Source organism: Anabrus simplex, chromosome 1 (assembly GCF_040414725.1).
Source record: "Anabrus simplex isolate iqAnaSimp1 chromosome 1, ASM4041472v1, whole genome shotgun sequence".
In the NCBI taxonomy this organism is placed as follows: Eukaryota; Metazoa; Arthropoda; class Insecta; order Orthoptera; family Tettigoniidae; genus Anabrus; species Anabrus simplex.
The window spans coordinates 1,162,163,164-1,162,176,865 of NC_090265.1; the positions used below are offsets into that span (position 1 = coordinate 1,162,163,164).

Consider the following 13,702-nt stretch of genomic DNA (forward strand, 5'->3'; position numbering starts at 1 on the left):
CTTAATTGTTTCCAACATAATTCTCTTTTTAATTTCACTTTCAAAGTTCATTTAAGACTTAGATTGAGTCATTAGTTTTCTATGAAATATTTCAATCAATCAATCAATCAATCAATCAATCAATCAATCAATCAATCAATCAATCAATCAATCAATCAGTCAATCAATCAATCAATCAATACTTGAGTTGTCGTAGAATAGTTTTCATCAAGTTGAGTTTTACGGTTGGCCTCGCCCTAAGTTTGGCATGCATCTATTTTTGGTTCGGCTGAAAAATAAAATCATTAGCCTACTTTTAACTGTGCAGCCTAGCAAAATGTGAATAGTTTTGGTGCAAAACTAAAAACAGCAACATTGGATGACTACTGCACAAGAAAATTATGTGCAACACTAGGCTACACATTTTTCTAGAAGTTAGATTTGGTGACAATAGTTTAGACTAAGTTTGGTTAGGTAATCTTACCAAAAATCTTCATCAATTTCGTCATCATTGTCAACACGAATATTGTTACCGTTTGTCATAATGCTGTCATAGCATCATTGCGCTTCTGTAAAAATAAACTTCTTAAACTGCTGCAAAGCCTCGAACTTGGCATTGGATACACGTAAGCGGTTTGTATAGAGATCTTCAAGTTGAATATCAAGGGCTGGTGTCATTTCAATAGACTTGCAGAGAAGTTTGGATTGTCCTCTTCCTTTAGGTTTATTGCTTGGATCATGTTTTGCTTCAATGAAGTTAATTTTTGAAAATGCCCCGTTGTTCGACTCTCTGACTGAGATGAACTGAGGCTCATCCTTGTTTAAATGCACTTCCGTAACAGGTCTGGATTCGAAAGGACACTTATTTTCAAAGTTAAGCTTCTTAAAAAATTGTATTTTACAACGTTAAAAGGGCTTGGTTTAGCTTTAGCACTCGCAATAACACTATCCCAAATATCAAGGCACTTCAACATAAGACTTTTGGTTTATTTATCCCATATTTCGGTCACACTCTGTGTAGAAGTGTCCACGGATCATTCTTACTGAACCTAATCGTTTCAAAACTTGCACTGCATGGTAGGCATACATAAACACAGTGAAGCTTTTATTTTAGCCTGCATATGAGTCACATTAAATTGCCAGATCCCCCACTTCATCTGCTCCTTTTTCTCTTCTGCTCTCTTCGTAAGTATAGAAAACACTTTGCTGAGTACTCATAATATGGATGTTTAAGAGGCAGTAAGACAGTTGCTTTCTATAGTAAACATCATTCGTTGATATGTTAGGGGCATGTAAGTTTCTGGAAGTCCATACATAATGCCTCTAAGCTTTCAGATTTTTTGGGAAGCCTTTCTTGCTGACTTTTTCATTCATAAAATGCTTCAGCTTTCCTTAACTGAAGTTTATGGGTAATTTGCTTTGTTTCATTTCATCTTGTACGGTTTTAATGTCTTCTTCTTCTTCTTTTGCGTTGTCGATTTTCACTTGGAGGTCTCGTTCCTTTACTCTAAATTCGTCACATGTACTAGATGAGTCAGTACGAGGGTACCCAAAACCAATGCTATATTTTGTATTAAAAATCTCTATACGTGTCATAAGCTGTAAGGTGGTTAGGATATTTTTCAGAGTACATGGAATGTAACTTTTTTATGCCAAGTGTGTTTGGCAGATATACTTTCTTAGAATCGCTAAGACTGTAGGGTAAATTACGACCTCTCAGATAGGAAATATGCTCATGGATTTTGCCTTTGGTCTCGTCTGTTACTTTATTAGGTCTATTATCATGAGATCCTCATGCATCTCTTGTAATGTGCCCTTCAGTTACCAACATTAATTGCAGGGTTTGGACACGGACACGCTTTGGCGTAATCCCATGAAGAGACAATATTGCATTGTAACAAATAGGCATTTCAATAACAGATCCATCTTTCACGCATCTTACTTTGTAGCTGTAGGAATAGGAATGGTTTAAGAGCTCCTCTTTACGGGACCGTCCCTGTTTTACCAAATAATGTTGTAATGAGGCCTCCGAGATATAAGTTTTGTTGATTGTAGTCTCCAATCTTATTAAACTTGTTGATAATAAACTACTACAACTTGCATCAACTACATCAAAAACTACAACCTAGAACAGTGACAGTTTGGTCCTAGCTCATGGATTTGTGCCAGGAACTTTCTTCATTACATCAGTCATCCATCCTAATTTAGGTTTCTTCTTAGGGTTGTAGCAACTTTCTTCGACACTAGATTCCATTATTTAAGACACTTCAAAACTAATCCTAAGTTCTATTAACTCGTAATGAGAAGTAAAACACACTGAGAAAAGGCAACTCACACAATGAAGATAACCTCAATACAAAATACTATCACAAAAACTACAAAAGAGCTGGGAAATCTAGGAGCACCTGCCTGACCCTCATCAGTTTTGTAACCTGGCAGCTTGACTCTTATCACTTTTTCCCCTTGTGGCAAATATTTTACTGCTCGTATCCATTGCCTGCCATCAGTTTTTCTCGTGCTAGTATTGTTGGAAGGTAAAGCATCACCGTAACATCCGACTGGGACTAATAATTCATTTTTTTCATTTTAATGACTCTCATCGTTAATCTCCATATTATAATGATCGCATACATCATGACTTACTGTAACCGTTAATCTGTTGATATCTGGAGCAAGATCATCTCGTCTGCTCTCGTAAATGCTGCTAATATGCTACATATCGCGAATATACAATGTATTGTGGCATTTCTCTCCCAAACAATTTAATGAGTTCTGTAAGATTGGACTCTGCTTTATCGTTGTTTGATCCATTCTTATGTAGTCTGATTGGCAGAGACCGCTCATGAAGATTTCTGCGAGGAAAGGAGCGGGTGGGTGAATGATAGACTCTGTGGGGTACTTAAATAATTTATTTGCTAATACAAAGTAACTAAAATACATCTTTTATCTATTACAGAACTTGAACTGGAAATGTCTTCACAAAATAATTTGACATAAATATATCTTCTGTCTGAATTCCATGAATGTACGCTGGCTTCATGTGATAGAGCCTGGAAAGAAAAATGTGTTCTGTGTCATATTTATTATTTCTACCCCTTAGTGGTGAGAACAGTATTTTAAAACACTCAGGCACAAGCAAAATCATTTTGCTACTGTTTTTATATGTTGTAACAATATCAATCAATCAATCAATCAATCAATCAATCAATCAATCAATCAATCAATCAATCAATCAATCAATCAATCAATCAATCAATCAATCAATCAATCAATCAATCAATCAATCAATCAATCAATCACTACTGATCTGCATTTAGGGCAGTCGCCCAGGTGGCAGATTCCCTATCTGTTGTTTTCCTGGCCTTTTCTTATATGATTGCAAAGAAATTGAAAATTTATCGAACATCTCCCTTGGTAAGTTATTCCAATCCCTAACTCCCCTTGATCTTCATATTGTGATCTTTCCTACTTTTAAAAACACCACTAAAAGTTTTTCGTTTACTGATATTATTCCACGTCATTTTTATCTTACTGTAAATGTCATTGCTGTCGTAGGTAAATTTTAATACTTCTTTAGTATTAGTCACCAACAATCTCTACATACTGCTGGCTGAATACTTCTGCCTTTTGAAGATCCTCGCATACACACTCCCCTTGTTCATTAATGATTCCTGGAATGTCCTTCTTGGAACCTGTTCCTGCCTTAAAGTACCTATACATACTCTTCCATTTTTCACTAAAATTAGTATGGCCACCAATTATGTTTGCCATCATGTTATCTTTAGCTGCCTTCTTTGCTAGATTCAATTTCCTAGTAAGTTCCTTCAATTTCTCCTTACTTCCACAGCCATTTCTAACTCTGTTTCTTTCCAACCTGCACCTCCTTCTTAGTCTCTTTACTTCCCTGTTATAATATAGTGGATCTTTACCATTCCTTACCACCTTTAAAGGTACAAACCTATTTTCTCATTCCTCAACAATTGCTTTAAACCCATCCCAGAGTCTGTTTACATTTTTATTTACCGTTTTCCACCGATCATAGTTACTTATTAAAAACTCCCTCATGCTTGTTTTATCAGCCATATGGTACTGCCTAAGAGTCCTAATTTTAATATCTTCCTTTCTTTCACATTTATCTTTAATTACACACAAAAAGAACTTCGTGATCACTAATGCCATCCGTTACTTCGGTTTCTCTACAGAGCTCATCTGGTTTTACCACCACCACATCTAGAATATTCTTCCCTCTAGTTGGTTCCATCACTTTCTGAATCAGGTGCCCTTCCCATATTAACTTATTTGCCATTTGTTGGTCATGTTTCCTGTCGTTCGCATTACCTTCCCAATTGACATTTGGTAAATTGAGATCACCCGCTACAATCACGTTTCTTTCCATATCGTTTCCCACATAGTTGATTATCTTATCATATAATTCTGAATCAGCATCTGCGCTACCCTTTCCTGGTCTGTACACTCCAAAGACATCAAGTTGCCTATTATCTTTAGAGATGAGCCTTACCCCCAGAATTTCGTGCTTGTCATCTTTAACTTTTTCGTAGCTTACAAATTCTTCTTTCACGAGAATTAAATCTCCCCCTCCTACCATTCCTATCCTATCTCTACGATACACCCTCCAGTTCTGCGAGAAAATTTCTGCATCCATTATATCATTTCTCAGCCATGATTCAACTCCTATTACAATATCTGGTTAGTATATATCTATTAAATTACTTAATTCTATTCCCTTCTTTACAATACTTCTACAGTTGAGCACTAACAGTTGTATGTCATCCCTACTTGATTTGCAGTTCCCTGTTCCCTTAACACCGCTTCCTAGTCCACCCTGTTTCCCTGAATGTACCTCCCTATAACCCTTCTAAACAAATTTCCTAACTTATATGTACCACTGCGGTTTAAGTGAAGGCCATATGAGCGCAGATCCCTATCTCCTACCCACCCATTAGGATCTAGAAATGTCACTCCCTGTTTCCCACATACCCACTCCATAGTCTCATCTAAATCCCCAATCACCTTCCAGTCAGTATTCCTCCTACACAGTATTCCACTGATAACAATCTCCGCTTCCTTAAACTTTACCCGTGCTGCATTTACCAGATCCCACACATCCCCAACTATGTTGGTACTTATTCCTGCTTGTCATACTGTGCCATTTCACCGTTCTATAGTTGCAGTATTAGGAACAAAAATGGCGTTCCAGCCATTAAAAGATCAATATGAAAGCAATTAACATCGGTACGAGCCGAAAAGATAATCCTTTCAACCGGTAGTCACCGAAAGAACCATTCTTAGAAGGCTGTGAGAAAAGAATGACAGAAGCGGATTATTTAAACTGATTATTATAAAAAGAGACTTCCATTAGAACACTAGACTCAATCCAGCACTGCAGCAAATAGGACGGAATCGAGTAAAGAAACAAGCCAGTTATCTGATTTTATGATCAATTATTGGAGGAGAATTAAATCCGCGGCAGCCCGCTCAACGTCAACTGTATAGATTGACATATATACGCGAAATTTAAGACCAGCGATAAGGAATCGTCAAGTCTTGTTCAGCTACTACGTCACGGTTGGACTTGGAAGCATTAAATTTTGTCCGATACTGCACATCGTAGAGATTTCAATCAGCTGTAAAGTGCAATTCTAAAAAAAAAACCACGGAAAAATTACATTCGTTCAACAAGCAAGAGAATTGACAAATAATAGCACATTTAGAGCTGTTATAGCTAAACTAGACGGCCCAGAGCATATATATTCCTATCATTGGCAGTACGAAACGAATTGCAGCATGTCAATATTAACTAATGAATTATATTATTCTGTTCCTGACGTACTAGAGACCACTATGATGTTCTAAAAGACCAAGGCAGAGACTACTCCGACTATGGTGGCGCTTCACGAGACTGATGACCCAGGAGGGTTGGTAATCAGCTGAGAGGACGAGATGGACCCGATTACCTAAGCAGAACCATGGAGCGAGGCCTACCATTCCCGATGAACAACAGCGAGATGGGAGACACTACCCAATAAGCAAAGTTAAGTCCCCTATGAGTCGTTTTTCGTAAGTAGAAACCTTTATTTTTTTGGCTATGTGTGATATGATTTGTGACATTGTGCGTGCGTAGATAATATTCAAGTGTAGTTACAAGGAAGTAGGTATTCATCTGAAGTTATGGTTAATCCCATGTATAGGCGTACAATACCAGTTAATGCCGTTCGCAAATTTATCAATGTGATGCGAGAGAAAGTGATTGATATTTTTAAATCGTTGTCAGTGAAGTGTTAGAGTATTATATGAAGGTTAATATACATGTGTGATGGTTTTAACAGAATAACAAGCTTGGAGATCGTATTTAGGGAATGTTTACGACGAAGTATAGTAGTACAGTTTAGTATTGTGATGCACTTTCCTTTGATACTATGACGGTAAGGATAATGTTTTTATATGTGTAGGTTATGGCACATATGCTGCGTATTTGATGAGATGAGTGCCTGAGACGCACTAATATGAATGGTACGTGATATTTGAAGTGATAAATGGTGAATGAAGTAATAATATGAGTTGATGTTAAGTTGTGATGGTGATAGTTATTGTTATTTGAAAAGTTGGTCATAGTATTCTTCTGAGAGATGACAGTATATGTAAATTGCGCATGCTAAGGTAGATATTGAAACGTACTGTTTTCAATTGCTGTTTTTATTCCCTGATACACAAAATAGGATACGATCTCAATGCCATCAATACAGAGTTATTTGACTACGTCGAATCATCGTTTGAGCCAAAAGGCGAATAACGTTAATATTTAGGCCTTCACTGAGTTATCCACGATCATTTTTAAGTACTCTCACACACGGTAACTTGATTTATGATTTTATGGGAGCAGTTTGACACATCACTGGTGACTTAGTCATTCATATATGGACTTTTAGATGAAGGTAGAGTCTTCTAGTATGCCAATTTTTCCACTTGTGGTATAATTTGTTGGAAAGTTAGTTAAGTACACTTGGCAATGCTTCATTCAGCCAGATACGCACTTAAATTGAATTTCAATCATGAATTAATATAATAATTGAGTGAGTTAGCCACATAAGCCTTATGATATAATTAATTTGAGATTAATTACGACTTAGAGTGGACTTGAATTTGCTTATATGGAGATCAGACATTGTGGAATATGAAACGAACATGGAAATTTTCAAACTTATGAATTAGTTGAAGTCCTAAGGAAACAAACATTGCTTTCTCACACGGTTTCCTACTGTGCATGGACACGGATGTTAAGTTTTCAGCAAAGTGATACTCATTTCACTAGTCACATGTGAATTAAAGATTAAATGATAGAATTTTTGGTAACTTTGAGGAGCAATCCAGCTCACTAAGAAAAGATTCCAGATCTTAATTAATTAATTATTTATTGGTTATTTTCACTGCGCTTTCACATTCTAATTTGAAACTATAATTTGAAATGTTGTATATAGTAGGGAGTACAATTTTCTTTCCATTTTAACTAATTGGATGCATCTAATTATTTCAACTATATTTAATATGTTTCATTTGATTATATATATTTTAATTTTAATTTTTCGTTTGATTTTTACGGAAATTACCTAATTACAACCTAGTATTTCGACAGGCCAGAATTAGTGTGTCGATGATTAAAGCCTGGTTTCCAATTACTTGTTAAAGGTTTTTCAAAACCTGTTTTCCTTTATTGCAACATAATCATAACGCATAGAGATGCTGATAGCATTATGAGACTGTCTACGTTATATGAGGCAATTTCTAACGATATTTTACATAACATTTAAATGATACTTAGACTGAATTGCCAATAAAAGCTGAGTAGTGAAACTATAAAAATTCTTTTAATGCCTACTTAGAATAAGAGCTAGATATAAGGCTATATTGACTCATTTTCTGATTGCGATTTCGGTAGCAACATTCACGAATTTCTTGAAATACCGTAATAACCTGGATTTTGCGATAAATTTCGGCGACATGCGAGTATGGTATCCGACTGATAGCGTGTTGGAGACGTCCTTCTGCGTAGGTTGAGATTTACCATAGACCATCGGGGTACTTTCTCACGCGGAACCCACAACCCAGCAATGTTAAACAGATGGAATCGTTTATCAAGAGCTAGTCTGGAACCCATGTATCCTCACCTGGACGCGGGAATGGTGCAATACGTTGTTAGTACCAACGTGAAACGCTACCACATTCTCCTTTCCCTCGTCCCTTCTACTTTCCTCAACATCTGCCTTAACCTAATTCCTGGATAACACTCAACCCTGGTACCATTTCCTCCACACACTTTCCCGACATGTCTAACGATAGAATCCCCCATGACCAGAGTCTCAACCCTACCTACCTCATTTGACCCCCTCCCCTCCTGGTCAGTCCTATCTTTCTGACAGCTGCAGAAGTTCTGTAAATTCATCATTGGTGAATGGTTAGCGCAGTGACCTTTGATTCACAGTGCCCCAGGTTCGATTTCGGGCCTGGTTAGGGATTTTAACCATGATTGTTTAATTCCTCCAGCTCAAAGGTGGGTGTTTATGATCGTATCTGTACACAATCTTCATTTAGACACAACATATCAGTCACATTATTAACCATCACAGAAACCCGCCATAGTGAATACACACTGTACCTCCAAATGGCTTTGGCATCAGGAAGAGTATCGTGCCGTAAGTGTAGGCCTAATTCACATTAGTGCCGACGACAGACAACTGGGGAAAGGGCTAGAAAAGACGAAGACATTACGGACACAAAAGAGGTTCAGATGATTACGATAATATATTGTTTCGTGGTATGAATTATGTGCTTGATCACCCTCGAACATTTTCCAAAGCAGGAGGTTTTGTTTAAAGATACTACCACTAATCGAATTGTGTCAGCTACGTGGTTGCTTTTTTTGTGCTCTGAACCCTGGAATCATAACATTTGGCGAACATTTGGCTACTGGTCATGTAAATGTGCGAGCCCAACGTCATGATTCACCTTTCTTATAAGTATGCCAAACGATAACGTATAGTGTAAAAAGTACAAAATTAACTTGGACTCGAGAAATGCAGTTCTATTTAACGTATAAGGGATAGAGATACGACAAAATGTCACAGGTCCAAAGTTGTAGATCTCTCCAAATTGACAGGCGATTGTGCTTGCTGTTTTGTGATACGACTTACCATTTATACCCCAATTATTCCGTAACGAAGGTCTGCATCTTCGTTAAAACTGCATCCATATTCCGACATTTTCCGGGGCCAAAAGTTATACATTTGCATAGCTTGGAATATTTCCTCAAAGAAAGAGTGTCCCGGTTTCGGGATGAGCACTCGCATACATACGGAGTAATTAAGGAAGAAAGTAGAACAGCTGAGAAAGTTGAAATTAATAGAAAATAGGATTATAACTGAGGACAGCCGGATAGCACAAATATGTAAATACCAAGTGGATGTATTGGAAAATCAAATGCTCCTCAATAAATCATGATGGTATGAGTTACGGATATAAGAAAGCGGTAACAGGGGAGAAATTTTGGCGCAGGGTTTCTTAGGTAAAATACGAAGATGACTAATGGTGTTATTACTTAAGCTATTCGAGGACGGTTATAACCTATAACGATATTCCGCCAATATCCCGCAGAATGGTCGATTGACGCCTCTCTTCCATTCTACCCAAGGAACAACCACGAATTTTCAGGAATGATGACGAAAATGGGAATACGTTACTTCCCTGCTGGCAAGCAGTCAGAGACGTTGCCATGGTAACCTGTAGGTTCGTTGTCGGTCTGTCGGTCACTCAATGCAGAGCATGATACCCGCAGAAAATTGTAAATTTCTCCGTCATTTGAAGGGGAAGGTAAATTATGAATATAACAAACGTTGTTTATAATGAAGAGGCGTTTCACATACAGTTCACGGAGGTTACAGGAAATCAATAGTATAAGAGAAAATGGAGGAAAACCATTCTTATTTTCCTATTAACCCCCCCCCCCCCCCGTCTATTCAAAGATTTAAAAATGATATGCACACTAAAACCTTCCCCGGGATGAGTACACAAAATATGACGTTTCGTCGAGATCTATCCAGCCGTTTCGCCGTGATGGTGGAACAAACAAACGGACAGACACGAAAAATAAAAATCACCGATTCGGCCTTTACTTGACCTAAAACGGATAAATACCTGAAAAATTGGCAAAACAAACGAAATTACAGACAGCGGACCCCCTACAACTTTATTTATATAGATTACTGGTATTATTTTATTATTTTACTGTATTAGCTGTTTTATCAAAATTTGGGGAAATATTTATCAAGGAGGCCCCGAAGAGATCAACTGTCTATGGGACCATATATCGTATATATGTCAGGCACTCTCTATACAGAAATGATTTTGCTTGTTTTTCACACTTGAAGTTTAATATCTAGTTACATAGTAAGTTATTCATAATTTCCTCTTAAACTAACTGTCAACAACGTCTTGATAAGAGCAACTTACCTGAGTCACTTTGTGCAGGTCACATGGGGTGGAATGATGCAAGTACAATTAGCTTCGCCATTCAGCTTCTCCCCTATTTTCAGCTCAAGCTTACCGAATGTACATTTGGACACTGAAACAAGTACATAACAAATAACAACAACAACAACAATAATAATAATAATAATAATAATAATAATAATAATCTCTCGTCGACTGCTAATGGCTTTAAAGCAGTGATTCCCAAACCGGGAGTGGGGGATGAGATTTTTACAAGGGAAGGTCAGACAACTTACTCAGAAGGAAAATGGAACATGTGATCCGATTAACAGATACATTAATATATTGCGTACGGCATTAAAACTTGTGAGTGACAGTTTCCTTGCAGCAGAGTTGGCAACTATTGAAAAACAATCTCCCAGTCTTGTTTCTGAGTGCCTATGCACTGAAGCACACGTTCACTTCCTGAAGGCAAATTGTTGTTTTTAAAAAAGTCAGGCAAATTGATATGAGTGCAAATAGGTAATATTAGGTAATTTAGTAATATGTCTATTTGAAGTTCTCATCAGACATAACTTGGGATTGAAGGAGCAGCATGATAATTACAGTTTGTTGACCTATGTTTATTTTTATTTATTTCAGTTTAAGCTTATTTCTTATTTTCGCCACACACACCAGTTTTTGTGAACATCAGTTATTCTGTGAATATGATTTTGAGAATTATTTTAATGACGGTGTGTGTGTGTGTGTGTGTGTGTGCGAGGGGGAGGGGTGGGCATGGAAATTGAAGAGCTTACAAGGGAGGTACCGGCAAGAAAGGCGTGGAAATCAATGTTTTTTACCTGAAAGAGGTTTTTAACTCCACAGAAAATATATAAAATATTCCAATTGACCGAGCGAGTATATGCTGCGCGATTTAGGTCACAGAGCTGTCATCTTGTCAGGAGATACTGGGTTCGAACCTCGCTATCGGTAACCTTGAAAATAATTTTCCGTAGTTTCCTCATTTTCACACCAATCAAATTCGTGTGATGTACCTTAATTAAGGCCACGGTTGCTTCCTTTTCAGTCCTAAACCAATATGAAACATACTTTACAATTGCTGCGAATTTTAAGAGATTATAGCGTGTCGGAATGATGTCCCACAAAATTTCTTTAACGTGTTGAAAATCAACGATAGTGACATTGAGACGTAATAGATTGCCACCGACGCCAGTCAGTATCGAACCCACACGCACAAAGCTGACTGCTTCACAGACTGACAAACATGAAATGGTTCAAATTTAGAATTAGGTTAAAATAGTGAAACTTCTAGAAGCCGATTAGATTATAAATAATCCAAGAATCGGACTTTTAGAAGGGTTACCTTCTACTAGTACTACATACACATTATATAAAGCAATATTCTGCAAACTACTCGCAAGGTGGTATTGTGTCACAGACGAAATTGATCTAACCATCCGTTACTTGCGGAGAAATTAACTACATTTAAAGAGAAGCACTGAGTGATATCGTAGACAGTGTCAAAAGCAAGGATTGGATAGTAGTAAAGGGCGATTTTAATGCGAGAGTTGGAAATATAACTGAAGGAAACGAAAATGTGATAAGTAAATGTGGGAAAGATATGGAACCTAACAGGAATGGGAAGCGTTTACTGAATTTCTGAGCTAGTATGGGTTTAGCGGTTACGAATATATTCTTCAAGTATACGGCTATTTACCGCTACACATGGGAGGGTTTGGGCACCAGATTCATGATAGACTATATCATAACCGAATTTCAATTCATGAAATCTGTTAGAAATGTTTGGGTATTCCGGAGAATTTTCGATGATTCAGACCACTATCTGATCTTTACTGAACTAAGTATCTCTAGGCCTAGGATAGAAGGGGAAAAAATCTCCAGGACGAGGAAATTAGACAGAAGTGCATGCATATGATTCGATAAATTTCCGAACAATAGGCAGTAAGCATGTTCAGGATATAGAAAGAGATTGGGTAGGATAGAGGGATGATGTAGTAAAAAGAGCAGAGGAATGCATAGCGACAACTATGTGTAAAGATGGAAAAAGCGAACATCTTGGTGGAATGATGAACTAACGGCATTTTGTAAACATAAAAGGAGGGCTGGTGCAGACAGGGAGTTGAACATAGGTGAAAGAAACAGACCGAAACAAATAGTTCTTGAATCCAAAAAAGAACTATAACTTAGTTATAACTTGGAATGGCTAGGTCAAGGTGTGGGGAAACTTTCTGGACAGTAATAATGTTGTTCAGGGAGGGAAAAGGGACATGATTTTGGTCAAATCAGGTGAACTCAGAGCAGATCCCAGGGAATCACTGGGCAGGTGGAAGAAATATTTTGGAAATATTATCGACGCAAAAGGAAATCTTTCTGTTGACATCGCGATTAACAGAGCAATTGAGACGAAGACCATGATATAAGTGAAATTACGCTCGAGGAATTGGAAAGGATGATAAATAGACTCCGATGTTGTAACGCAGCAGGAAAAGATGAATTTAAACCTGAACTGGTGAACTATAGTGGGAAGGCAGGGATGAAACGGCTTCATAGCGTATTAAGATTAGCATGAAATGTTAGTAAGATACCTTCTGATTAGACGAAAGCAGTAATTGCACCTGTCTATGAGCAAGAAAACAGGAAGCATTCTAAAAACTATCGAGGTATTTCATTGATACCAGGCAACGTGTTCACTGGCTTTTTGGAAGGGAGGGGGCGACCAGTGGTTGAGAGTAAGAGTGATGAAAACCATTGTGGTTTCAGACCACAGAGGGGCGTTCGGGATGAGATTTTCGGTATACGCCAAGTAATTACAAAATGCTACGAGAGGAATACCTAGTTATGTTTATGTTTCGTAGTTCTGGAGAAGGCATATGATATAGTATCGAAGGGAAATATGTTCGCCTTATTACGGGATTATGGAATTAAGGGCAGATTATTAAAAGCAATCAAAGGCATTTACGCTATGAATTGGGCTGTGGTGAGAATTGATTGTAGAATGATTTCTTGGTTCAAGGTACTTACAGCGGTTATCAAGACTGTGATCTTTAACTTTTGTTGTTCATAGTGTAAATGGATCATCTAATGAAAAGCATCAAGTGGCCGGGACGGATTTAGGTAGATGGAAATGCAGTAACCAGTTTGGACTATACTGGTCTTAATCGCAGATTTTGCTGAAAACCTGCAGTCTAATATCTTGACT

General features: G+C 37.6%; 1 protein-coding gene across 1 annotated transcript in view; it reads right to left on the reverse strand.

Moving 5' to 3' along the window:
• Nucleotides 1–2,870: 2,870 nt before the first annotated feature.
• Nucleotides 2,871–13,702, reverse strand: part of LOC136877076 (uncharacterized) — a 61,063-nt gene continuing 50,231 nt past the window's right edge. The window contains exons 8-9 of the mRNA XM_067150895.2: nucleotides 10,501–10,612; nucleotides 2,871–3,029 (exon numbers count right to left, since the gene is read on the reverse strand). Coding sequence (XP_067006996.2) covers nucleotides 10,506–10,612 — 107 coding nt within the window. The 3' untranslated portion in view covers nucleotides 2,871–3,029; nucleotides 10,501–10,505. The remainder of the gene's footprint in view (nucleotides 3,030–10,500; nucleotides 10,613–13,702) is intronic.